The 26,367-nt window shown below is 37.3% G+C and overlaps 1 protein-coding gene across 2 annotated transcripts in view; it reads left to right on the forward strand.

The window, feature by feature from the left end:
• The window catches only part of LOC105071530 (disintegrin and metalloproteinase domain-containing protein 5), a 46,731-nt gene that overhangs the window by 10,199 nt on the left and 10,165 nt on the right, over window positions 1–26,367 (forward strand). For both annotated transcript variants that reach the window (XM_074353585.1, XM_074353584.1), the window contains exons 8-14: window positions 1,856–1,927; window positions 2,127–2,290; window positions 3,078–3,159; window positions 9,603–9,739; window positions 13,902–14,085; window positions 17,288–17,386; window positions 21,951–22,146. In XM_074353585.1, the coding sequence (XP_074209686.1) occupies window positions 1,856–1,927; window positions 2,127–2,290; window positions 3,078–3,159; window positions 9,603–9,739; window positions 13,902–14,085; window positions 17,288–17,386; window positions 21,951–22,146 (934 nt within the window). The remainder of the gene's footprint in view (window positions 1–1,855; window positions 1,928–2,126; window positions 2,291–3,077; window positions 3,160–9,602; window positions 9,740–13,901; window positions 14,086–17,287; window positions 17,387–21,950; window positions 22,147–26,367) is intronic.

Raw genomic sequence — 26,367 nt, forward strand, 5'->3', positions numbered from 1 at the left:
CCTCAAGGCCTACTGGGGGTGGAATCTTTCACCATTTTGATGTTAATTGCTGTAGCATTCCTTGAATGGCTGTGCCCTGCCCCTTTCCTGTCTCACAGAGCAGCACTTGAGCAGAGAGCCCATCAAGCAGTCCTGCCTATTTGCAGGGCCTCAGGCCAGTGAGCTTTGTGTATGCATCTGCTTACTTTGATCCCCCGCAAAAAGGCTGGCTGGAACTGGTGCCTATGTGGAGGCTTCACCTGGGCGGAGAAACTGCTTCTTAGCCCAGCCCACTGCTGATTACAGCTTTCAGCCCACATGACCAGGGACCCTACCGAACACAGAGGATGCTGTGTAGCCCATAATATAACTCTGCTCACAGGCGCATTGAACAGAGAACACAGCCCATGGCTTTCTGAGTCTGCAGAGCAAATCTGGTAGCCCCACCCGGCCAGGGAATTCAGTGCACAGTGCTGTCTGATTCAGGTCCTCAGACGTGAGCCACAGACGCCATGGGTTCATTCTGCTGCCACACCAGGGCAGGGAAGCTAACCATTCACTTAAGCCAAAAGGAAGAAAACATGTTATGGTGTTAAAAAGGGTTAAGATGATACAACTGTGGCCTTGGGGAAGGTTAAAACAGGCAAACAAGCGCAAATTTCACAAATTCTTCAGTGGAGGTAAGAATTTAAATCAAAACATCACATTCTACACCTCAAAGTTACATAATCTTATATGTCAATTATATTTCAAAAAGCTGGAAATAAAAAGAATTTGAATGTTTTCAAGTGTTATATATTAATAGTTTTATAGGAGAGTTCTTTAAAATGTTTCAGGAAGACAATTCATATGCTAATATGATTCTAGGGTGTAGAAAAATATGCAACTGAATGTTAGGTAGTGTTTTAATATTTACTAAGCTGCGTTCATTTGCTCTTTTATGACAAAACACGCATGCACACACAGCCAAGAAGCTCATCTTTCTTAAAGCTACAAACTTCTAAACAAAATGTTAAAACCTCTGATAGTATTTTAGTAGAAGGTAATGTTTTGACAAAGGAATAGACGATAGTTTAATATTAAGTAATGTATTAATGAAATGTATTGCATCAATCGTTCAAAACACAAAAATCATTATCATTTTGGTATGCTTCAAAAAGGCTTTTGATAAAAATTCAACTTCATATTTTACAAAAGCTTTGGTAAATAGGAAGATTTATAAATAGGCGTTTCTCAACATGATCTAAAATACTCATCATAAACTGAACACCACTTAATGATGAAATATTTGAGGTTTTCCAGTGAAAAACCAGGAGCAAAGCTCACATTCCTGATATCACCACTGTTATTTAATATTGTCCTGGCATTTTAAAGCCGTTGGACATAGAAAGAGCTAGTTGGAATAAAGAAGTTAGAACAGGAGTTACATGGGGATGTCAAAAATGTATCGTAACAAACTATCCATGATCACTTTGTGAGCCTCTTGTTGAGGATTATTCCCTCTTTATGCATATTTTTTTGGTTTGTGATTATATGTGTTATTTTAGAAATGAGTATATTTTGAAATACCGCATTTAAAAAATTTAATTCAATTATCATAAACAATTAATAATGCCACAAGTGCATTAAGCATTATTTAAAATCATGTTATTAAATGTTTTTATTTATTTATTATATAGACTAAATTATTGATTTAATTAATTTAAATAAATGATTATTTACTCATTTACATATACAAACGTAAATACACATTGCCTGGATCTCAGTTGGAATGTAGCCCTATGGCTATTTTAGAATACAGCATATTGTATGTGTAAAGCGTGTGTGATATCTTAATGGTACCCACTATTTTTTAATAATAATTTATTTTTTTCAGTTTGATTTCATGGGCTCTGATATAAAAGCTGTAACACAGAAGGTTATTCAGATCATTGGCTTTGTTAACAGTGTAAGTTTTTAAAAACTATTTTGTTTCTTTATTTTGTAAAAGTACAGGTGATATGACTTGATGTATATGGTATTTTGCTGTGCTGTTGAAGAGTTTCCACAATCAAACTATTGAATTAAATGTCTTAAATATACATTTGTAAAAATGTAATATAATGTTCAAATTTATTTTTAAAATGTCATTTATTTTCTTCATTTAGATGCTTACCCAGTTAAAACTGACTGTTAGAATATCTGCCATAGAGATCTGGTCAAAAAAAAACAAAATTTCTACTATAGGAAATCCTAATTATATATTATATAAATTTTTAGAATGGAAATACAAATCTGTTACTCGGCCTCATCATACTGCATACTTATTTGCGTGAGTACAGTATTCCATATTTCTATAACATTAAAGAAATAACCCCAGATGATTTCATATGTTAATTATGAAAAATTAGCATTTACTTAATATATCCCGAGTTCTACAAATTTGGTAGGCACTATGGGATGGGGAAAAAAATGTAAGTTAAAGTCCTTGTCCTTAGGGAGCTAATATGAGGTAAGACTTAAAAACTTTTATAAACTGACATAAAATTACCTGATAAATTAAAAGTATGGAAATAACTAAACAAGATTAATTATGAGTGATACAGTGTTTTGACTTCCCTTGGCTTTTATCTTTTACTGTTATCTTATCTCTTCATTCTTGTCTCTCATCTGATTCATTTTTGTGTCTTTATTTTCTAATAATATGAATATGTGGAATGTTTGAAATATATGGAATGTAAAGTCTAATGCACAGAAAAACCTATTCATGTTTAGTGAATAAATGAATGAGGAGGTCACAGAAAATTGAATTTTCAGGGCTATCAATGTAGAGAGAACCAGAATAAAAATGACAACCATTAGGGCAATGATATTTTGCATGAACTATTAGGCCTCATACTTACTATAATTCTGGATGTTTTTCAAATGCAAAATTTATAAATATATATTGAAATGATCTTATCATTGAAGGTTTGAAAAAATGTATTTAAATAGTTTAATTCAGAGTAGCATGGTGCATAGCATATAGTAATTGTTAAATAATGTTTACTGCTATGAAAATTATTGTCGTTAACAATATCACTCAAAATGCCATTAGGAGGAAAATTGTTATTTTTCAGCTTCAAGAAACATCCTACTTTTATAGGAGCCACATATCCTGGAAAAATATGTAATGAGAATTATGCTGGCGGAGTTGTTCTGGTGCGTAATCACTAACCAGTTTGCTCTCATTCTCGTGTTTCAAAATATCCTAAATATTTTAAAGCACAAATAAATATATTATTGGTTTACTCATGCTTTAATAGTTTTTTATATTACTAATTTGAAACGTGAAAGTTAAACTGTGTATAATTGCTTTAAAATACAGAATATTTATAAATTGAACTGATCTGAATATGAAATGATCATTTTGTTTTAAAAACATATCTGCCTTTTAAAGTCAGTTTAATTGTTTTGAACAGTGGTATGCTTGCATCAATATTTATTATATAATCAATGCAATTTTAATGTTAATTATTAAACATTATCAGTATTTCTCTCAAAACTAATAATTGGTATACACTCGTGCTTTTTTATTAAGAGACATTCATTATTTTTTCTGTTTCATGGTAATTTTTATTATTGCATTCAATTCTTTGTTATATGTTTGGGAGGTGCAGACTCTTGTAGGAAGAAACAACAATCAAATATTCATAATCTGTAGTTTTCTGGAAAATGGGAATAAGCTTTTACAATGAAGTTATATTCCTTTTACAACAAGCTATATAAAAAGTAACAAAGGGAACTAACTTAACAGTGCTTTAGAAAAAGAAGTCCACACTATGATTTTTATACTGACCCATTTGCATATTTTGTTGACGATTAGTAGCACGTGCAATGATTCAAATTGCCATTGACAGATTAGAATGATTTAAAACCTGTACTGGTGTTGGGCTGCACCCTGCTGGCCTGTGCATGCCGAGCTTCAAGACTGAAGAAAGAGCCAAGAGTCAGCAACAGAGACATCAGTGGTTTAATGGATGGGGCATCTTACATGTCGGAAGCAAGGTCCTGGAGGGACACCCCACCACGTGTGGCTGACAGTGGGCTCCTGGGGTGGGGTAGGGGAGGTCATCAGTTACAGGGGGAATTGACATCAGGTTAGCTCATCGGTTACCAGGGAAACCAGCAGAGGGGCACGCCCTCACCAACCCTTTGATAAGCAAAGGGGAGAGTTCTGATCTAAACCTAGAGCACTGGGGCCTGGGGCAAGTATGTAGGAAGGTCAGTCATGTGAGTAGGTGTAGGTGAAGCAGGCACGGGTCGAGCAGGGATGCACAGAGAGCAAGGAATGGCCACCTTGACTGGCCTGACCACCAGCTGATATGTACTTGTTACCATGACTACAAAAGATGTACTGATTGATTAGGTAGATCTAAAACCCGTTCTGCAGGTGATTTGTTACCATGGCTAAAGAACAGTCACATATTTCCTAGGGATTTGTTTTTATTCTCAGTCCCTGCTGTTGGTCTTCTTTCAGCCCAGACTTGAGGAAGGACCACCAGCAGCTGTCTGGGTCTTTGCCACTGTTGTTAATTCGCCTGAAAACAGTGTTTCTTTGCTGAGAACTAATTGCTAGGTCATGTGCGTGTGAAGCAAATAAAGCAGATGATAGGAGTTGCTGAGTATAAGTGGTTAGTATGTGTGTTTTCCTGGTGCCGTTCTTCAGACTTCAATTGTGATTGGAATTTTTGTAAAAAATTTTGTAAGGAAAAGAATTAATATATGAGTTAGGCAAGAATGCTTTAAAAGTGTCAGTATGAATTTAAAATATAAATATAAATTTTTTTGATTTATTCTAATAACAAAGTTTGAAGATAAATTTTAAAAAGACAGATATCAATCATAATATTCTAAAATATTTTTTAAAAGTTAAAAATCAGTCCTTGAGTGTGGTAACTTTGTTATATGTTTTGAAATCAGGTAGTTTAAGCCATCCAACTTAAAACTGCCATTGGAATTTTGGTAGGGATTGAATTGAATCTATAGATGGCTTTGTGTAAAATGGACATTTAAACAATATAAATTCTTCCAGTCCATGAGCATGGACTATCTTTCCATTTATTTGTGTCTTCTTCAGTTTTTCTTCAAAAAATTATAGTTTTCAGTGTACAACTCTTTCATAGCCTTGGTTAAATTTATTCCTAGGTATTTTGTTCTTTTTAATACAGCTGTAAGTGGGAGTGTTTACTTAATTTCTCTTTCTGGTAGTGCATTATTAGTGTATAGAAACACAACAGATTTTCTCGTATTGATTGTATGTCCAGAAACTACTGAATTCATATATTAGTTCTAATGGTTTTTGTGTTTGTGTGTGTGGAGTTTTAGGGTTTTCTATATATAATATCATGTTATCTGACAATAGTGTCAGTTTTATTTCTTTCTTTCCCAATTTGGATGCCTTTTATTTCTTTTTCTTGCCTAATTGCTCTGGCTAGGACTTCCAATAATACATTTTAAAAAAGTGATGATAGTGGGTATCCTTGTCTTGTTCCTGATCTTAGAGGAAAAGCTTTCAACTTTTCACCATTGAGTGTGATGTTAGCTGTGAGCTTGTTATGTATGGCCTTTATTATGTTGAGTTATGGTCCCTCTATACCCATTTCTGAGAGGTTTTTTTAAAATCATAAATGGATGGTGAATTTTGTCTATTTTCTATTCATTGTCCTTGTTCCTTGTTTCTTGTTTCTTTTAAAAATCTTCCTCTTTTTTTTTTTGCCTTGTGTGGTTTTAGTTGCACATTTTATATTATTCCATTTTCTCTCTTTTCTAGAATATCAATTATATTAAAAATATGTAAGCAGTTACCCTAGAGTTCACAATATACATTTACAACTAATTTAGTTGTAATATGGTTTGAATTAATTAGACTAAACTAACTTAACTGAAGCAGAACAAACTAATCTAGTCGGGAAGGTTGTTTGAGTTTACCTGGAATCTGTTTCCATTAGGTGTGGAAAGATATGCAGACATGGAAATGACTGTCATGCGGGAAGAAGTTTATCATACAGTTCCCTAGAAACAAAAGATCTGCTGCGCCACGCAGGGGCCACATGAGGAAGCACCATGTTTGGTCAGGAAGCATGGGGGGCGGGGAGGGGAAAATGTGGGCAAGAGCCTCTGTTGTGGTTTCTTTGGGAAGAAATGGTCAAGGCAGGGTAAGCAGGCCTAGGATTGGCTCGTTCAAGTAATTTCAGCAGGTTATGGTGCATAGAAGCTGTCTGTAGTAGTCTGGTCCCTAGCCCTGTGTTATTTTGGCAGGTGGACGGTGGCCTGGAGTATGTGAGTCTGATGAAGCAGGTGGTAGGGTGTGTGGGCTCTGGATGGATTGGTTCACATATGCTGTCTTTGTGCAGGATGCAGAGTCATCTCCAACAGGGAGGTCTTGGGCTGGAGTGATGTCGTTTGAGGTGCTAATATCTCTAGCAGTGAGACCTGGGGCCAGGGCAGTGTGGCTAGAGATGTGGAGCTAACATATCCTTTTTAAGCTGGTACCTGCTTGAGTTAATGTAGGTGTTATTTTTGTGGCTCTGCAGTATTAAAATGATGAAGTACTTGTGTAATTTGAAGGCAGTGTTGGGCCTGGGACTTTGACTTATAAATATCTCTTAACCGAAGGGGCTGGTGGGTTCACAGCAAACAGAAGTGACATTGGCTTCTGTGCAGAGCCTGACTGGCACAGTTAAAGTCCACGTTAGGTGCACCTGGATCTAAAAGTGCCCAACAGTCTAAAGTTTTACCTTATGAGGTGATGAGAAGAGTTCTGTTGTACATAGATTTTCAGTCATGTGACCTGATGTTGGTGTATGTTGTTAATAGGTTGTCAGGTTGTCCTCCATTTAAAATATTTACGCCCTTGTTTGTGGCTCCATAATTCTGCTGTAGGCAGGCAGCCTAATTTGGACTTTGGCCTCAGTTGTTGGTTTGGTTAGCGACAGCCAGGCCAGTCTTTGGGTTGTAAAGTCTGTATCAGCCAAACTCGATGGCTTGTGAGCCTCCGCATTTGCCACGTGTGGGTGAAACAGTGGCTTTCTTGGAGGATTCAGGCCTCCAGATGGCAAACTCCTGAGAGCACTCGGACCAGTAGTAAAGAGATGAGTAGGCAACAGAATGTTGTACAGCTACACTTGTGAGGTTTTTTTTTTATTTTGTTTTGTTTCTTCATTTGCTTGTTTTTGTGGTGGTGGAAATTTAAGCTCAAGTGGCTCTCCTATCAGATTATCGGCCGCCTGGTCAGTAAGGAAGTCGGTGGTTACCAGACCCCAGAAGTGTGTGTGCCCTGGATCTGACCTCCAGCTCTTATGGGAGGGGGCAAGATAAAAATTTAAAACAATAGGGAAGGCATAACTAAAGGGCCTTGTGTATAATGAGTCTTTATATACATGGAATCAAGAAAGAACCTCCTTTCAATATAGGGAAGGAAAATGGAAAAAAAAATTTAAAGTTGGTAGGAGGTGTGAGTCAGACAAAGGTCCTTGAATTAAGAGAGATTAAGAGCGTGGGCAATCTAGAGACCCCTGGAGGGGATCCATTTGTTGGATTGGTTGGACTAGAGTTTGAAAAGGAATTGTTTGAGCACACTGTAATGTCGCTCAGTTCAACCAGCCATCTGGGACCTGTCAGAGACGTGAAAGTTATATTGAATGCCTGCCTTCTTGATGAGACAGTGTTGTGTCTTCTGAGAAGCAAAACGCGTTCCTTGGTTACTATTAATGATGTCTGTAACTAGGAAGGGAATAAAGTGTGTCCTACAAGGCCTTCTGTTTCGTGCTAAGAACTGTTTTTGCTCAAAAACTGGGATGCAGGAAGGAGAGAATGCTTGAGTTCAAGGAGTGTTCCAGGAAACCAAATTTCTCTCTCTCTCTGAAGGTGGACTGAAATGTCTGATGCAGCAGTTGATTGTTGTTTTCTACCTCTTAGTGGCTGTGGTTGAACAACAAGCAGCCCAGGGCAGTGGGGGGAATAGAAACTTTAGGAACGTCTTCACGGGTCATTTGCATCTTTCTCCTCTGAACTGTTCTTTACTTACCACTTCCTTACAATGCTGTCTTGCTCTTGGTCCATCAAGAACCAACAACTTTCAAAAAGTATTATTTTTAGAGCTGCTTTGGGTTCACAGCAAAACTGAGGGACAGTGCATAGATTATCCATCTATATCCCTTGCCCCTACGTGCAGAGCCCCCTCTGTTGTCAGCGTCACTCACCAGAGTGGCACACTTGTCACAAGCGATAGATGTACATTTACCCATTAAAGTTCAAAGTTTGCCTTGGGGTTCCATCTTGATGTTGTACATTCTATGAGTTTGGTCAAATAATGCTATGGATCCATCATTATGGAATCATACACGGTATTTTCATTGCCTTAAAAGTCCTCTGTGCTCTGCCTATTAATTCCTTCCCTCCCCCCTGCAACCATGGATCTTTTGTGCCCTTAATTTTTTTTTTCCGGAATGTCATATAGTGGGAATTATATAAAGTATATAGTCTTTGCAGATTGGCTTCTTTCACTTTGTAATATGCATTTAAGTCTCCTCCATGTCTTCCCATGACCTTATATCTCGTTTCTTTTTAGTGCTGAATAACATCCCATTGTCTGAAACATGCCACAGTTTACTTATGTTCATTTGCTGAAAGACATGGATGCTTGCAGGTTTTGGCAGTTATGAATAAAGCTGCTGTAAATATCTGTATGCAGATTCTGAAAGTAATCAAAAGGAAAACACCACCTATTGAGGGTGTATTAGATAACTAATAGTATTTTAGATAATATTATTTGAATAGTATTTAGATAATAATATTTTAGATAGTAGCTAATACTAATTAGGTAACTATTGCTATGTAACTGATAATACCAAACCTTAGCACATGGAAACAGCATAGTTCTGTGGGTCAGGAATCTGAGAACAGCTTGGTGGGTAAAATGAAGGTGTCAGCCAGGACTGTAGTTATCTCAAGGTTCAACAGAGAGGGGGTGTGCTTCCCAGGCTCAGCTATGTGGCTGTAGGAGGACCAGAAAATGTTTCCAAGCTCACACCTGAGGACCTCTCCACAAGCCTGCTTCACGACATAGCAGCCGCCATGAGACACAGAATCCAAGAAGTCAGACTCTTTATAACCTGTCCTGCAAATGAAGACCCAGCACTTCTGCTATATTCAGTTAATTAGAAGCGGGTCAGCAGGTCCAGCCTGTGCTCAGTGGAGCGGGAATACACAGGAGCATTAATACCAGGAGGTGGGGGTCACTGGGACCCACTGTAGACACTGTTAGCTGCAAAGAGAATTTAGAATTGACTATTAAAGGATTAAAAGCATTTTGCTTAAAATAACTCAAAGAAGTGATGCAACATGGTATTTAAACTCTTAGATTTGCTAAGATAGCAGGTATTTGCATCAAGTTATGATACCTGGGAATTATTGTGTTATTCATCCATGTTTAGTAATATTTATATAACTCTGCTACAGTTGCGTCTCCATAGATATCTTGGATGCATTAATGAATTTTAAAATTGAGTTTTATATGCTAATTTTTGACTATAATAAATAATTTTTAATAACTGAAGAGGACTCTTAGCTGACTATTTTCCTTTTCTTTTCCTTATATTTAGTATCCAGAGGGTTTATCCTTGGAGTCATACAGCATCAGTGTCGTGCAGTTGCTTGGCCTTAACATGGGACTGAGTTTTGATAATACTGAGATCTGCCACTGTTCAGGAGATGTTTGCATAATGTCGTCAGAAGCTGTGTAAGATGATTCTGTTGTTGTTGTTAAGTGCACACTATACTCAATTTTTTATTATTATTATTTTTTGGTTAGGAACTTTACATTTTTGTTAACCAAACTGAAGTAATTGACACTTACCCAACAACTCTCAGATACACATTCTTTTCAAGTGCAAATGGGATACACACCCCAATAGGCCCAACACTCCTCCAGGCCTCTCCATGCCTGGGGAAATTCTCTTCCTCCTTCCTGCCTCCCAGAGTCCGGCTTGAATTTTTCTCTGCTGGCTAGGTTGAAGGCAACCTCTAGGAACAAGCCATATGAATTGCGTAATTTCAGTGCTTCTGCATAAAGTCAAATGCTTTGGTATTTGCATTGTACAATATAAGGATGAATACTGCAATTCATGTTAATAATTTAAAGTAAAAATGTTTATTTAGAAAGACATTAAGTCGCACATAAATAAAACCATGACCGACTGAAAGAGAGGACTGTTGAAGAAAGGATAAAATTTCTTTAATTTTAGTACCGTCAATAATACCTCTTCCCTACTTTACAAATAAGAGCTCCTGCATTTCCATTTTGCATTGGTTCCTGCAGTCACGTAGCCAGTCCTGGTTGATCCGCATCACCACCAAGACTGGTATGCTCAGTATGTTTAATTTGAGTCATTTTAGTGTGTATGTACAGTTACCTCATATTGGTTTTAATCTGCATTTCTTAGAAGATAATGATGTTAAGCATATTTTCATGCATTATAGCTTTGAATATCTCAGTTGGTGAAGAGCCTGTTTAACACTTTTGTCCATTTTTTAAAATAACAAATGAGATGTTCATGCTCTTGTTGAGTTGTAAGAATTGTTTATATATTCTAGCAATCAGTCCTTTACCAGATACATGATTTTTTGAATATTTTATCCTTATAGTGTCTTTTTTTAAGAAAATATTTTTAATTTTGATGAAGTACAGTTCATTTTTTTCTTCATGCATCATGGTTTTATAGCTCTTGTATTCAGTTTTATCATACAGTTTGAATTAATCATTATGTACGTGTTTAAGTTCATTTTTATTTTTACCCTATGGATTTCCAGTTATTCCAATTCCATTTGTTGAAGATACCATCATTTCCCCCACTTAATTGCCTTGGTGACTTTGTGAAAAACCAGTTGACCAGAAATGTGTGAATTTTTATTGGACTCTTATTTCATATCGTTAGTCTGTACGTCTGCCCTTATAGAAAAGCAAACTGCTTTTATTACTGCAGCTCTATACTGAATTTTGAAATCACGTAGTACAAGTCCCTAAATTTTTTCTTCTTTTGCAAAATTGTTTTGGCCATTCTGGGTCCTTTGCATTTTCATATGCATTTTATTATCAGATTTCCAATTTTTATGAAACCTCCTGTTGAGATTTTTAAAAATTGAAATATAGCTTATTTATAACATTATATTGGTTTCAAGTGTACAGCATAGTGATTCAGTATTTTGACAGATTATATTCCATTAAAAGTTATTACAAGATAATGGCCCTAATTCCCTGTGCTGTACAATATATCCTTGTTGCTTAAAATAAAATATTATACATAGTAGTTTGTATGTCTTAATACCCTACGTGTAACTTGTGCCTCCCCTCTTCTCTCTCCTCTTGGTAACCACTGGTTTGGTTTCTATATCTGTGAGTCTGTTTCTGTTTTGCATATACCTTCTTTTGTGTTATTTTTTAGATTTCACATATAAGTGATGTACATTATTTGCCTTTCTCTGACTTATTTCACTAAGCATAATGTTCTTGAGGTCCATCCACATTGCTACAAATGGTGGAATATATAGGTATATAAATTCCTGAACCACAGTGTCAATCAGGCTATGCAACATATATATCTCCACAGAAAAGTTCTTTTGTGATACTCAACTGTCACAAAGGGCCAGGTCCTGGGTTTCTCATCTCAAAAGCCCCGCAGGTGCTATTTGTTGTGCTGGCCCAGTGTGGGGCTGCCAAACTAAGACCTGGCGGATCGAAGGTCAGCTGCCTGTCCGGCAGTCAGTCTCCTCCCTGACTCTGCAGTGATCTGTTGGTTTTAATGCTGGATCAAACAGTATGTTGTACTTTCCAGACTGGCGGCTGGGGACCTGAGCCACAGCTCCCCATCCCGCCACCCTCACCCCGCCTTCCTGCCTCCATGTAAGTCCTCTCTTGTTTTAGTGATTTGCAGTGAGCATCTCTTTCCCTCTGTTGCAGGGGACCTGGAGGAAAAGGAAAGGTGTGTTGCCATATTTCCTACTCTTTAGGGCATGGATTCCCTCCTTTCCCTTTGTTAGTGTCCTGGGTTCCCATGGACTCAGGGATTTGTCAGTTGAGGTTTCTCTGCGTGTGTGTGTATACTTATATATATTTAAATACACATTATATATAGTACAGAGTAAAAATGTTTTATTGAAAAAAAAAGGGCCCTTTTACCTTCCACCCTGCCTCAGGCAACAACTGATCTAATTTCTGTCACTGCAGTTAGATTTATTGGCTCTAAAATATGTGAATTGAATGAAATGTACTCTCTTTTGAATGTTCAGTCTATAAGACTGTAATTTCTCTGAATTATTTAAGCATTTTTCTTTAATTATTTGAATTTATTTATAATGTCTCCTTTTAAGTATTTGTATGCTAAATCTGACACCCGAGCTACCTCAGTGTTACTTTCTACTGACTGCTTTTTTTTAATTGACTATGGATTACATTTTCTTATTTCTTCGTACATCTGTTATTATCAGCATATTGGATATTGTTGATAGTACAATAGAAAGCCTAGATTCTCCCACCTTCCTCTGAATAGCGTTGACTCTCTTTCTGCCAGGCAATTCAATTGTTGGGTAATCATTTTTAACTTTACGTGCTTGGTTTTACGCCTTGTTAGTTTGGATCTATGGAAAACTCAAGGTATTTCCAAACCTCTCTAAAATGGCAGGATTGAACCTCCAAATTTGGTTTTCCCCGGGGAACTTGTCAGGGCTTGAGTTTAGGCTCTAACTGAGAGAATTGATACAGAGTAGGTTTTAGTGTAGGGCAGAGGTCAGCCAACAACAATCCATAGGCAAACTCTGGCTGCCTGCCTGTTATGTAAATAAAACTGTCTACGCTTATTGGCTTACATATTGTTTACAGCTGCTTCTGTACCACAGTGGCAGAGCTGAATAATTGCAACAGAGCATATGGCATATAAGCCTATCATATTTAGTCTGTGGCCACTTACAAAAAAGTGCATCAACTACTCTTAAATCGTGTTCTTTCTTGTGTTTTAGTTGGATGCTGAGGTGTTAGTGAAGTACTAACAGCTCTCTCACTCTGTCAGGACAGGTGTTTCTACTGCCCTTCCCGTGGTATAAACCAACAGATATTTATCTGAAAAATGCTTAATTATGGAGAGCAAAAGCTCTAAAACACGCTTTTAAGGTTAATACAAACATACTCATATTGTCACTTAAAGAAAAACATAGAAAGATGATATTAAATATATAAAAAGTATATTAAATACTGAGGTCAAAAATTTTAAATTCAATTTTTTTTGGCCCTGGGAATGTAAATAAGGAACAACAGAATTTCTATGTCTAAAGACTTAATAAAGATCATAGGGTAGGTAGATAACAGGTCTTACTTAAAACAAGATGAATGGCAAATGATTTTGGAACTTTTTTTTTTTACTTCATTATTTATTTATTTATTTATTTATTTATTTATTTTACTTTTTTTTATTGAGTTATAGTCAGTTTACAATGTTGTGTCAGTTTCCAGTGTAGAGCACAATTTTTCAGTCATACATGAACATACATATATTCATTGTCACATTTTTTTTTGCTGTGAGCTACCACACGATCTTGTATCTATTTCCCTGTGCTGTACAGTATGATCTTGTTTATCTATTCTGCGTATGTCTCTCAGTATCTACAAATTTTGAACTCCCAGTCTGTCCCTTTGAAACTTCTTTTTTTCATTACAAGATTTTTCATGATGAAACTTAAAAAGTGTGTTAAAACATATTAGTATTTTAAAAATACTTTTTATTTTTAAAAAGTGTTCTTATTGTTTTCCATGAGAATAATGCTCTTTAAATTTCTCTTCAAAATATACAGTAGGAGAAATGGAGAGATACACAGTAATAATTTTTGTCGTACTCATGTTTTGTATATGTCAGGCACTCTGCGGGTGTAAAGGATTTTAGCACCTGTAGCTTGGATGACTTTAAATATTTTGCTTCACATTCTGGCCTTGAATGTCTTCGTAACATCTTTCCTGAGAAGCCAGCTTACAAGCAGGGCACAGTATGTGGCAATGGAATTTTGGAAGCAGGTGAAGAATGTGATTGTGGTACTTTACAGGTTAGTAGGAAGTTTCTTCAAAAGCTTTTTGTTTCCCATATATATGTATAATAGGTGGAAAAAAAGATAAAGAAGACCTTGTCTTCTAGAAAAATAAATTTGAGAAAGACATTTTGGGGGGAAAGATGGAAGCCTTTAAGTTTCCTACTTTTGCTATTTTTTGAAGTGGACAGCAAAGATCCTTCAGATAATGTTTGTCTTCAAATATTGCCCTCTGACCTTCTTTAGAGACATCAGCTCTAACCTTATAATTAGTGACCACAAAGAGTGCATAAGGAGTTGGAGAAATACTCCCTTAACAACAAGCAGTAAATGAAAACCGACAAGAGCATCTAAAGACTATAGACTGTTACCAGTGGGAGAGCAAAATGCATTGTTTGCTATTATATGGAGAAGAATTTTTGTTGACAGATTATGCCAATTAAAAATAGTTTAAAATGAAATCTGTTGCTTGTAGAAAACATAAAAATATAGAACTAGGATAAAACCGAAACAAAGATGAAAGATGATAGAAGAGGAATTGACAACGAAGTGAAGAGTCATATGAAAACTCTCAGGAACAACAATGATAAAATATGGAATCTATTATACACAAAATATATATATATATATATAATTTTATGTAGTAAAATATATAGTAGATACACACACACACGCATGCACACACACACACACTCACACACACACAATGTATATTACTTAATGGTACTGGAAAACATCTAAAAGAAGGAAGAAGCCAGAGGAGAGATTAATCTCCCCATAAAAACTGCTAAAACCAATTAATGAATGAAAGTGAATCCAAATTCCATGGATTTCTATGTGTAAATAATAAATAAATGGAAAAGGAAATAAACTGTACAATTCCATATACATTGTTTCAAAAACACGAAATATATAGAGATAAATTTAACAGAATATGTGTAAGACCTGTACAATAAAATCTTAGGTTACTCAAATAAATGAAAGAAGATTGAAATGGAGACACATCCCACTGCATGGATTGGAAGACACAATATTGTTAAGATGTCAGCTCTGCATAGATTGATCTGTACCCTCAACGTAATCTCCATCCAAACCCCACCCATCTTTCTGTAGAAACTGGCAAGCTGATACTATATATGGAAATGCAAAGGACCTAGAGTAGACAGAGCAATTAGAAGAAAAAGAGCAAGAGTGGAGTGTAAACACTAGTTTTCTGTAAATTTCAACATTTTCTGTAAAGTGGTAATAATCAAAGCAATGTGGTATTGGCCAAAGCATGAATATTTACCTTAATGAAATAGTATAGAAAATCCAGATATAAAATATTTATATAATCAGTTGACTTTCTGCCATTATGTTAAGACAATTTAATGGGTGAAGAAAATGTTTTCAACAAAGATACTATATGAACTAGATTTTCATGTACATAAAATAAACCATGACATCCCACCATACACAAAAATTAACTTGAAATGGATCAAAGACCTAAATATGAAAGCAAAAATTCTAAAACTTAGAATAAAACATAGGAGGCAGTCTTTTTGACTCTGTGATAGGCAACAGTTTCTTAGATAAGGCAAATAAAAAAGAGATTTTAAGGAAAAAAACGTAAGTTGTACTTCATCAAATTTAGAAACTTTTTCTTTTAGGCTTTGTTGAGAAAAATAAAATAGCAAACTCTGAAATGGGAGAAAATATTTACATATCATATATGTTCCAACATATATGTATAATATATTCAAAAGCCAATTCAAAGGACTTTATTCAAATACATAAAAAGGACAATCAAGAATTCTGATTTCTAGGGGGGAAGGTATAGCTCAGTGGTAGAGGGCATGCTTAGCATATGTGAGGTCCTGGGTTCAATCCGAGTACCTCCATTAAAAATAAACAAGCAAACAAACCTAATTACCTGCCCCTCCCCCAAATATGTGAGAAGTTTAGGAATCAGCACTCAGTCCTTACAACAAGTAAAAAGCTAAACAAATTAATAAAGCAACAGCTCTTCTTACATCCATCAGAGAAGTGAGGTCACAGAGCAAACCACTGCCCGCTCCAAACTGGAAAAACACTCAGGTAAATGCAGAGAATCACAACTTACTGGAGTAGCAACCCAAAGCTAAAACCTTTTGGGAACCAGCACCTGGGCAGACAAACCTGAACTATAATTTTCAAATTTCTGGAGGCTCAACATGTAGAACTTGGATAGTTTAAAACTCCAGGGGGACCCAGTCATAGATGGGAACCACCCACCATTTCATGAGTTTTACCTCCAGGAGTTTGAACTGTTCATCACAGTGAATACTGGACACAAGTTTTATGCTTCCGGCGAGGGGAGGAAAAGGAACCATCCTGAAATAGCCAGAGCATTCTATTCTTAAGAAAGTCTGCCCTTAATAATTACAAAGTTGTATGGAAAAAACAACTCCCCCAAACTAAGAGTAACCAAACATTTGATTAAAAGAAATGGTGAAGGAATAATTAAACTTTGAGTGCATCAGCACATAAGTCAGTATATGAAACAAATAACTTTTTAAAAGTATAGTATTGCTGTCTGTGGTGAAGCTGTTTATTAAAATACCAACTAAAAATAACAGTAACCAAAAAGACAAGACCAGGAAACCCAAACTTCTGATGTTGGTAAACTCCATAGTTTAGAACAAACTTGCTACTGACGACTGGAAAAGTTGGTTGAAGGCACTGAATCTTGTACAATATAAGTAATCATGGGGCCAACATCCCAGTGAAAGCAGAAGTCTGGACAGACCAGCATGGCTTCTGGGACCATTTTGTTGAGGGGCAGGGGTTTGGGGTTTTGCCATTTCAGAGAGGGATGCTGAGAGTCTGAATGTTGCTCTTGACAGCTTCACATCAGAGAAGTTCTATATGTAAATAGAAGTATTAAGGAAACAAGAACATAAGAAAAATTTTGAAGACAATGTTAGTTAACAAGGCATCTTAATAAGTATTTCCTCTAAGAGTCTGGCTCCACAGCAGTATGTTAATATTGTTCAAATTACATGGAATGTTGTGAAATGACACATTTCTTTTACAAACTAGTGAATGAGATGTTGATTTCAGTAAGTCTCAGGTAAAGAATGAGATTACTGAAACTGTGCATTTTACGAAACGTGTGTACTTTGTAAAGAAGGTCTGTGTTGCAGTTTTATTTGACAATACCTAATCATACATGATTGAGTAACGAAGCATTTGTTCACAGGATTGTACACATATGAAATGCTGCGATCCTAGAACATGTAGAAAAAAGAAGAGAGAGTTAGTATGTGGCTCTGGGGAATGCTGTACCACGAGATGTGTGGTAGGAGGCAATCTGTATTTTATTATATCTTAACATTAGAATTTCTTTTATTTATTTATTTATCTATTTTAACATTTTTTTGAGTAATAGTCATTTTACAATGTTGTGTCAAATTCCAGTGTAGAGCATAATTTTTCAGTTATACATGAACATACATATATTCATTGTCACATTGTTTTTTGCTGTGAGCTACCACGGGATCTTGTATATATTTCCCTGTGCTGTACAGTATAATGTTGCTTATCTATTCTACATTTTAAAATTCCAGTCTGTCCCTTCCCACCCCCAACCCCCTTGGCAACCACAAGTTTGTAATCTATGTCTATGAGTCTGTTTCTGTTTTGTATATATGTTTTATTTTTTTTAGGTTCCATATATGAGTGATCTCATATGGTACTTTTCTTTCTCTTTCTGGCTTACTTCACTTGGAATGACATTCTCCAGGAACATCCATGTTGCTGCAAATGGCGTTATGTTGTCGGCTTTTGTGGCTGAATAGTATTCCATTGTATAAATATACCACATCTTCTTTATCCACTCATCTGTTGATGGACATTTAGGCTGTTTCCATGTCTTGGCTATTGTAAATAGTGTTGCTATGAACACTGGGGTGCAGGTGTCATTTTGAAGTAGGGTTCCTCCTGGATATATGCCCAGGAGCAGGATTCCTGGGTCATACGGTAAGTCTATTCCTAGTCTTTTGAGGAATCTCCATACTGTTTTCCACAGTGGCTTTCCTTGCTTCCCTCTCCCACTCTTAATGATTTAGATGTCTTATTTTACAATTTTGTGTTTATTCTATTTGTAATTCATGATAGTTATCACCTTTCCAATTACGAGTTTCTCATTTTTGTAGCATCCTGCTTCTTTTCTATTTAGAGTAGATCTGTCAGTATTTCTTTTAGCATGGGTTTAGTGTTGCTAAACTCTTCTAGTTTTTGCTCGTCTGTGAAGTTCTTTATCTCTCCTTCTATCCTAAAGGATAGCCTTGCTGGATAGAGTATCCTAGGCTGCATCTTTTTTTCATTCAGGACTTTGAATCTATCTTGCCACTCCCTTCTGGCCTATAGTGTTTGTGTAGAGAAATCAGCTGAGAGCCTAATGGGGGTTCCCTTGTAATTCACTCTTTGTTTTTCTCTTGCTGCTTTTAGGATCATTTTTTTATCCTTGACTCTGGCCATCTTGATTATAATATGTCTTGGTGTGGGTCTACTTGGGTTCTTCGTGTTTGGGACCCTCTGAGCCTCCTTCCTGTACTTCTTTAGGTTTGGGAAGTTTTCAGTCATGATTTCTCCAAATACCTTTTCAATCCCCTTTGTTCTTTCTTCCCCTTCTGGAACCCCTATTATGCGTAGATTGGCACACTTTATATTATCCCATAGGTCCCTTATATTGTTTTTGTTGTTTTTTATTTGTTTTTCTCTCAGCTGTTCTGACTGGGTGCTTTCTGTTGTCCTGTCTTCTAGGTCACTTATTTGTTCCTCTGCATGATCTAGCCTGCTTTGCACAGCCTTTAGGTCAGCTCTCATCTCAGCAAGTGAGTTTACTAATTCTACTTGGTTCTTCTTTATACCTTCTATTTCATTTTTGACATATTTTATATCTCTAAACACTATTTCTTTTAGTTCCTTCAGCACTTTGATCACTCCTTTTTTGAAATCTTGATCTATAGGCTATCAATGTCTATTTCCTCGATCGTAGTTTCAGGGGATTTCTCTTGCTCTTTTAATTGGGAGTGGTTCCTCTGCTTCTTCATATTGCTCATATCTCTCTGGTACTGTGGCTAGTGGGTGGGTGGGTCACTCCCCCTCCCGATGCTGCAGTCAGATGCTGCGCTCGGGCTAGGCAGGTGGGCAGATTGCGCCCCCTCCCAGAACTGTGGTCAGGTGCTGCGTTCCTGCTGGGAAGGCAGGTGGCTACCTGCCCTCTCCCAGCGCCGGTTGCTCCACTGCTCTGTGCAGCTGCCTGCTCCACCTCGGATCGGTGCTCCGCTCTGTAGGCGGGCTCGGGGAAGACCGCAGAACAGCCCTGCCCCTGCTGTGTGCCAAATCTCAACTCCTTGTTTGTCTTGGTGGTGTGAGTTCTTTGAGGTGCCAGGGCAGAAAGATCCTATCTGCCTCAGGCTGTAAACAAGTCTCAGTCCTGTGTAGAAGTTTGCAGAGCCCCCAGGTGTGGATGCAGGTCTCGGCCCCGCCACTACCCAGACACTGCGCGCAGGAGAAGATGGCGGCTGTGGCTGCGCCCGCCTCTCTTCTTGCAAGAAGTGCCAGTAATGGCGCCATGGGTCTGAGGAGACAAAGGCTATGGTGCCCCTTCCCCCAGGGCACACTAGCCATGTTGCTTTGCTTTTTTCCACAATTTATGGGGGACCGAGGTGGTTCTGCTCCGTATCCCCTCCCAGCCACAGCGCGCAGCACCTTGCAGTCCCCTGGGGCTACCTCAGTGCGGCCGCCCCAGTCCTCCGCCCAGCTCGGGTGGCCTGTCCCAGCCCCCAGCTGCCAGCTCGTGTCTCGGGCTGGGTGTCGCGTGGACCCTTTGTGCCCGTTTAACTTAGGTCTGTTGGTCAAGGGGTGCTTAGGGCAGATCTGAGACTCAGAGGCTCCCTCTCCGTCCTGCTGATCTCTCCGTTGGAGAGGGGGAGACCCAGCGAATGAGCGCCAGACCTCCTTTGCCGCTCCCTCCTCCCGGGACCGGTCCTGCACTGTTCTGCTTTTTCTTCTTTCTTTTTTCCTTTTCTCCTACCAGACTTTTGGTGTCTTTGTCTTTTGAAGGGGGCAATGTTCTGTTGGAGTTTGGCAGCTGCTCTGGTTGGCTGAGTGGGTCTGTAGATGTGAGTTTTGGTGTATTTGTGGGAGAGGGTGAGCTATGAGCATCCTTCTACTCCACTATCTTGCTTCTCCCTCTAAAATTTCTTGAAATTCTTGTTTTTCCAAGGCAATGAAAAACATGTCAGTACTATATTCTGTCCTTACCATTATGTTATATGCAATTAGTCCTGGACCCGCTCTCACACTTCAGTCCAGTCAGTGATCTGTCATCTCTAGGACTCTCCTGTATGTAGTGCCTGGTGCTTCTGTCTCCTGGCTTGACCTCCCATTGGTATCCCACATTACAAATCTCTCCTACACCCATTGAGATTTCTCTATGATCAGCATATATCTTGGGGAACCCTCTTCAGGTCTTATTTTCCAACACACTGCTTCACATGGGGACAGGAAGTTAGATTAGTTCCTTCTGTTGGCTAACTCCTCTTGACTGTCTTCTGGTAAAGTCCTCTTCGCAATTCATGCAGTTACTGTTATATAACCATTCAGTCCTTCTTTATTGAAAGCATTGAAAGAATTCCTGAAAATTGCCCAACAGACAGCACAAATACACTGGACTCCTAAGGAGAAAGAAACAAACTCTCGAACAAGATAAATGGTGCACCTCCATAAGATTGGAGAAACAGTATGATTTTATCTTTAAAAACTTCCCCCCAGGTTTATTGGTGTAATCAACATAAAACATTCTGTAGTTTAAGATGTAAAATGTAATGATTTGCTTTCTATTAAGCATATATTGTGCAAAGGTGACCACAATAAGGTTAGTTAACACATCTGCCACGTCACATAAGTGAGAACATTTAAGATTTACTATTTTAGCAACTTCCAAGTATATAATACATCATTGTTAACTAGAGTCATCATGCAGGACATTAGGTCCCAAGACTCTTTCATTTTATAACTGAAAATTTGTACCCTTAACTGTTAACTCAAGCTTGAGTGACACAAGTGTCGTGTCTTCTCACATGTCACTTGGAGAATCTGTTTCATATTTACCCCAGGTAGCAGATACTTACTGACAATGAGACGAGTATCCAGAAAACCTCTTTGAGAGGCAGGGTTTGAGCTGCATCTGTAGAACCTTTGAAGCTAAATCAAACTTGACTTAGTTTGCATAAGATAGTGATGATAGCCATAAGGAACTGGGGCTTGGCTTGAAGAAGGGGTTTGCAGTGATGATATTTAGATGTTTGTTGGCAAAAGTAGGTAAACATAAAGGGAACCCTGGTAGCTATGAGCACTGAAGAGATGAAAGATGCATAATTGGATAAATTATTTTTTTATAGCTGTTTTCAAAATGGTTTGTGAAATAAACCTTCACCTATGTGTCCTACAAATTTCTTTTCCTGAATGTTTATGAGGAAGATTTATTGTTTTGTCAATGGTTGCTGATTTCTGCTTTAAGAATAGTATAGTTAAGAAACCAGAGGCTGCCCATGGGAGCATACCCTTAATGGGTTGAAAGCAATTTTTATACTAATTCCTTAGTTCTTTCTTTTTTTATAATTATGGTGGTCTACTTATCTTTGAGTTTATCATATCTCTCACAAGCAATACCCACTCCTCGGGCACAATAAATAGGTGTCTATGAAAGGCTCAAGCAGTTAACAAGAAAACAATTTCCTTATTGCTCTTAGCAAATGAGAAAAAAATGGATGGAAATTTCAAGCCTGAAGAGAAAGCAAACTTGGGTGTCCTTGACATGTACTTTTTCCCCTTATGTTCCTTTTCTCTTCTAGCTGAAGCCACCTGGTACTGTGTGTAGGGAGCCAGTTGATGAGTGTGACTTCAGGGAGTACTGTAGTGGGACTCGGCCACACTGTGGGGTGGACACCTATGCACGAAATGGAGAGATTTGCTCTGGGGGTTCCTCCTTCTGTTTCGGTGGACGCTGTCGGTCATACACAGCGCAGTGCAAGCGTTTACTTGGAAGAGGTAATGACCATCCTTTTCCTTCTTTGTTCCTAAAAGCCAATTATTCCAAGCTCCATTGTTCAATTCTATGAAACAAAAATGTACGTGTAATTTTAAAATGAGTATATATTATGTGTAGACCTAGTGTGGAGTAGTGTTAAAAGAAATAAAATTTTCTTTTTTTTATTTATTTTTATTTTATTGTTTTAGAAATAAAATTTTCTTCATTATGAATAAAAAAAAAAACCTCTGAATTTATAAAGATTCCTTCTTTGCATAAGAGATAAACCTCAAGTGGAAATGTAGCTTCTTGGAAGATTATGTTGACAAAAAATTAAGTAGTAGTCAATCTAAGAAAGAAATAGGGAATGTTATTTGAGCCAACATGAGGATTATAACCCAGGAGATAGTCTTTCAGAAAGCTCTGAGGACTGACTGTTCTGCCCATTAGAGGTCAAAGCATAGTTATATATGTTTTCTAGACAAAAGGTCATACATCAAAGTAACATACTGACAGTGTATATAGTCCAGATCTGCACGTAAAAGGCCAAGTAGTGGGTCATCGTGACCCCTTACAGGATTGAGAAAGGAATGTTATCTCCCAAGGAGTTACCTTGCTGATGCCAGGAGAAAATTGCTCTTTTTGTTGGAGCAGACATTCCAGTGTCTTCCAGGGAGGTCTGGTTATGTATAATGTAGATTCTCAGTAAGAGAGGTATTGGCCCAAATGGGCAGAGAAAGAATTTTATTTGAAAATTTTCTTGAGCTGCCTTAAAAATCATCTTATTTCATCAATTATATAGAACTTGTGGTGGTGCAGTTTAGTTTAGATTTAAATAAAACAAGCATTTTTACTAGAACAAAGCAGGGCTAATCACTGATTGGGTGAATTTCAAAAGTGGGTGTGTTCAAAAGGTCTTGCTGTTGAATGAAGGCTTCAACTTGGAACTGGTCTTGCCCAGTTTGATAGCTTTCTGTAAATCTGTGAATCATTAGCTTCATTGAAATATACAATCTCTTGCACATGAGAAGCTCATGTTCTTTGAGAGAGAGAAATTTTTCATTCTCTGTCCTCCCTTTTGGCCTTCCTTAGCCAGGTTATAAGAGAGGACTCTAAGTATTGTCTAGAGGGATATGAATGCCAGAGATTTAAGAAGGATATGAGATGAGATACAGGTTTTGGTGATTTTTATAATTTTTTTCTGCTTTTCCACCAGAGTTATAGTTACACCATCTGACAGGACAATGGCTCCATTAAAGTAGTATTTAAAACATAATTGAAACAAAAGAGATACAGTCAAACAAATGGCCAGTAAAATTGGGAAGAAAAACAATCCAGATCCATGATTCAATGTTCCCCCAAGTAAAACCAGGAAAATAAATCTCAGTTCTGACCACATAAATTTAGAGCCAGGTAGTGGGATGTCGGCTAGGTGTCCCTCAGGTTGTTTATTTTATTTACTGTTTCTTTAGTATTAGCAGTGATTCTGAGTGATATTAAGCCCTCTGTGAGGATTACATGTGTGTAAGTAAAACAATCTTCTCCATTAATGGTACAGATTTCTCCCTGGAGGCAAGTATAACATCTAAAGCGTTTTGATTTCAAAGTAATGCCTGTCCAGCACAAGTGGCAATTTTTGCTAATGAATTTAGAGCATGATGAGTCTAGGCCTAACTGTCATTCAGTTTTTGTACTTATTTTTGGAAAACAATCCCATTTTCTAATCCTTCTGCAAAACTTGGGGGCAAAGGAGGCTGTTGCAAAATTTCCCTCAATCGTCATTGTATTTCCATCCAAATTAAGTATAATTCATCTCTGTCATGGACACTAGTTAATTAGAACAGTATTGAGTAGGGGGTGATATAATTCTAAAATAGGCATTATATTTCCAAGATAAAAAATATGATTTTCAGGCAACAACAGCCCATAAAAATCGTATTCCACAGACGCAATACAAGCCATCATGTACCACCAAATTATCGTTTCTGCCAAAATATACTTATGCGGTTGTAATACTGAAAGACACAGTTTATACATAAAGCGATATCATTTAAAGTAGAGAAATCTATAGATCTACGGTAAAGAACCTTGAGTTTAAGCAGTAAGGTTTTTTTTTTTTCTTTCTTTCTTAGGTTAGTAAATGCACCTCCACTGGAAATGTACCACTTTCTCTAAGTTCCTTTGTTTCTGGAAAAGTCTAGTTTACAGCATGCTCTCACACGCAGAAGCTTTCTATTCTAGGTGTACTATAGAATGATGTTACAGTGTGGATCCCATCCCACTCGTGGTGATGTTCGTCCTCTAGAATGTAGAAAGTCTAGCTGGTTGTTAAGTCACATATATTATTAGGGGGATTTGTCACGAAATTGAACTGTGTGACGCGTAAAGAACGTGAGTACATAACCAAATTACATCAGGCTTTCTCAGCCTCGGCACTGTTGGTATTTTAGGCCAGACAATTCTTGTTCTGAGAGGTAGGGGATTGCATTTTAGCATTTTTAGCAGCATTCATGGCCTTTTCCTGCCAGACACAGTGCCTGCACACATTTTTGGTTTCCACAGCTGGCTTCTAGAGAGCAGAATTCAGGGTTGCTGTTCAGTATCCTACAATGCACAGAACAGTCCCTACAAGAAAGAATGATCTGACCGCAAATACAAGGACTTACTAATGCCATCTCATTAATTGCTTTCTGGCTGTTTTGTAGCTCCCCTGTGAGAAAATACTTGCAAATTATATATCTGATAAGAAGTTAATATGCAGAATATATAGAAAACTCCTAAAAGTCAACAACAGAAAGCAAACAGCCCGATTCAAAAAAGGCATATTACTTAAATATTTCTCCAAAGAAAATATACAGATGGCCAACAAGCACATGAAAAGAAGATCAACATCACCAATCATTAGGAAAATGCAAATCAAAACTACAATGAGATACCACCTCACACCCATTAGGATGGCTTCTGTCAATAAACCAAAAAACAGCAAATGTTGACAAGGATATGGAAAAACTGGAAACATTGTGTACTGCTGGTGGGAATGTAAAATGATACAGCCACAGTACTGTGTATGAAGACTCCTCAGAAAATGAGAGATAGAATTACCATATGGCCCAGCAATTCCTCTTCTGGGTATACCCAAAAGAACTCAAGGCAGTATCTGGAAGAGGCATTTGTACACCCACGTTCATAGCAGCATTATTCATAGGAGCTAAAACTTGGAAGCAACCCAAATGTCTACCAATGGATGAATGGATAAAGCAAAATGTGGTGCATATAAACACCGGAATCTTATTTAGTCTCAAAAATGGTGGACATTTTGCAATAAGCTACCACATGGATGAACCTTGAGGACATTACAATAAGTGAACTAAGCCAGTTACAAAAAGACAAATACTGTGTGATTCCACTGAAAAGAGGCACTTAGCATAATCAATATCATAGAAACAGAAAGTAGAATGGTGGTTGCTAGGGGGTCAGAGGAGGGAAGAATGGAGAGTTATTACTCTGTTGGTATAAAGTTTCCATTTTACAAGATAAACAGAACTATGGGGATGGACAGCAGTGATGGTTGCAGAACAATGTGAATGTATGATCACTTAACCCTGTACTTAAAAATAGTTAAGATGGTAAACTCTGTGTGTATTTTAACATAAAATTTGTAGAAAGGCAAACAAAATACCTACTTTATTTGACATTTGGAACTACGTCTTTTTAAGATTCTTTATAATAATCCAGGCTAATTTTTTTTAAAGCTTCATTCCATTATTTCCTTCCTTTGATGCCCATTTGATACCCATAGTTGGAGAATGAGAGGTATTACCATTTCCTTAAATGTCTGGTAGAATTCCCATGTGAAGCTGTCTGGTCTTGGACTTTTTGTTTGTTGGGAGTTTTTTGATTATTCATTTAATTTCAATACCAGCAATCTATGTCTGTTCAGGTGATCTGTTTCTTCCTGATTCAGTTTTGGAAGATTATATGTTTATAGGATTTAACCTTTTTCTTCTAGGTTGTCCAATTTGTTGATTTATAAGTTCATAGTATCATTATATGATTGTTTGTATTTCTGTGATATTGTTGTAATTTCTGCTTTTTTATTTCTAATTTCATGTATTTGAGTCCTCTGTCTTTTGTCTTTTTTCTTTTTTTTTCTCTCTGTCTTTTTTCTTAATGAGCCTGGCTAATGGCTTACCCATTATGTTTATTTTCTCAAAAAAAGCATCTCTTGATTTCATTGACCT

The sequence above is a fragment of the Camelus bactrianus genome, chromosome 26, assembly GCF_048773025.1.
Source record: "Camelus bactrianus isolate YW-2024 breed Bactrian camel chromosome 26, ASM4877302v1, whole genome shotgun sequence".
NCBI lineage: Eukaryota > Metazoa > Chordata > Mammalia > Artiodactyla > Camelidae > Camelus > Camelus bactrianus.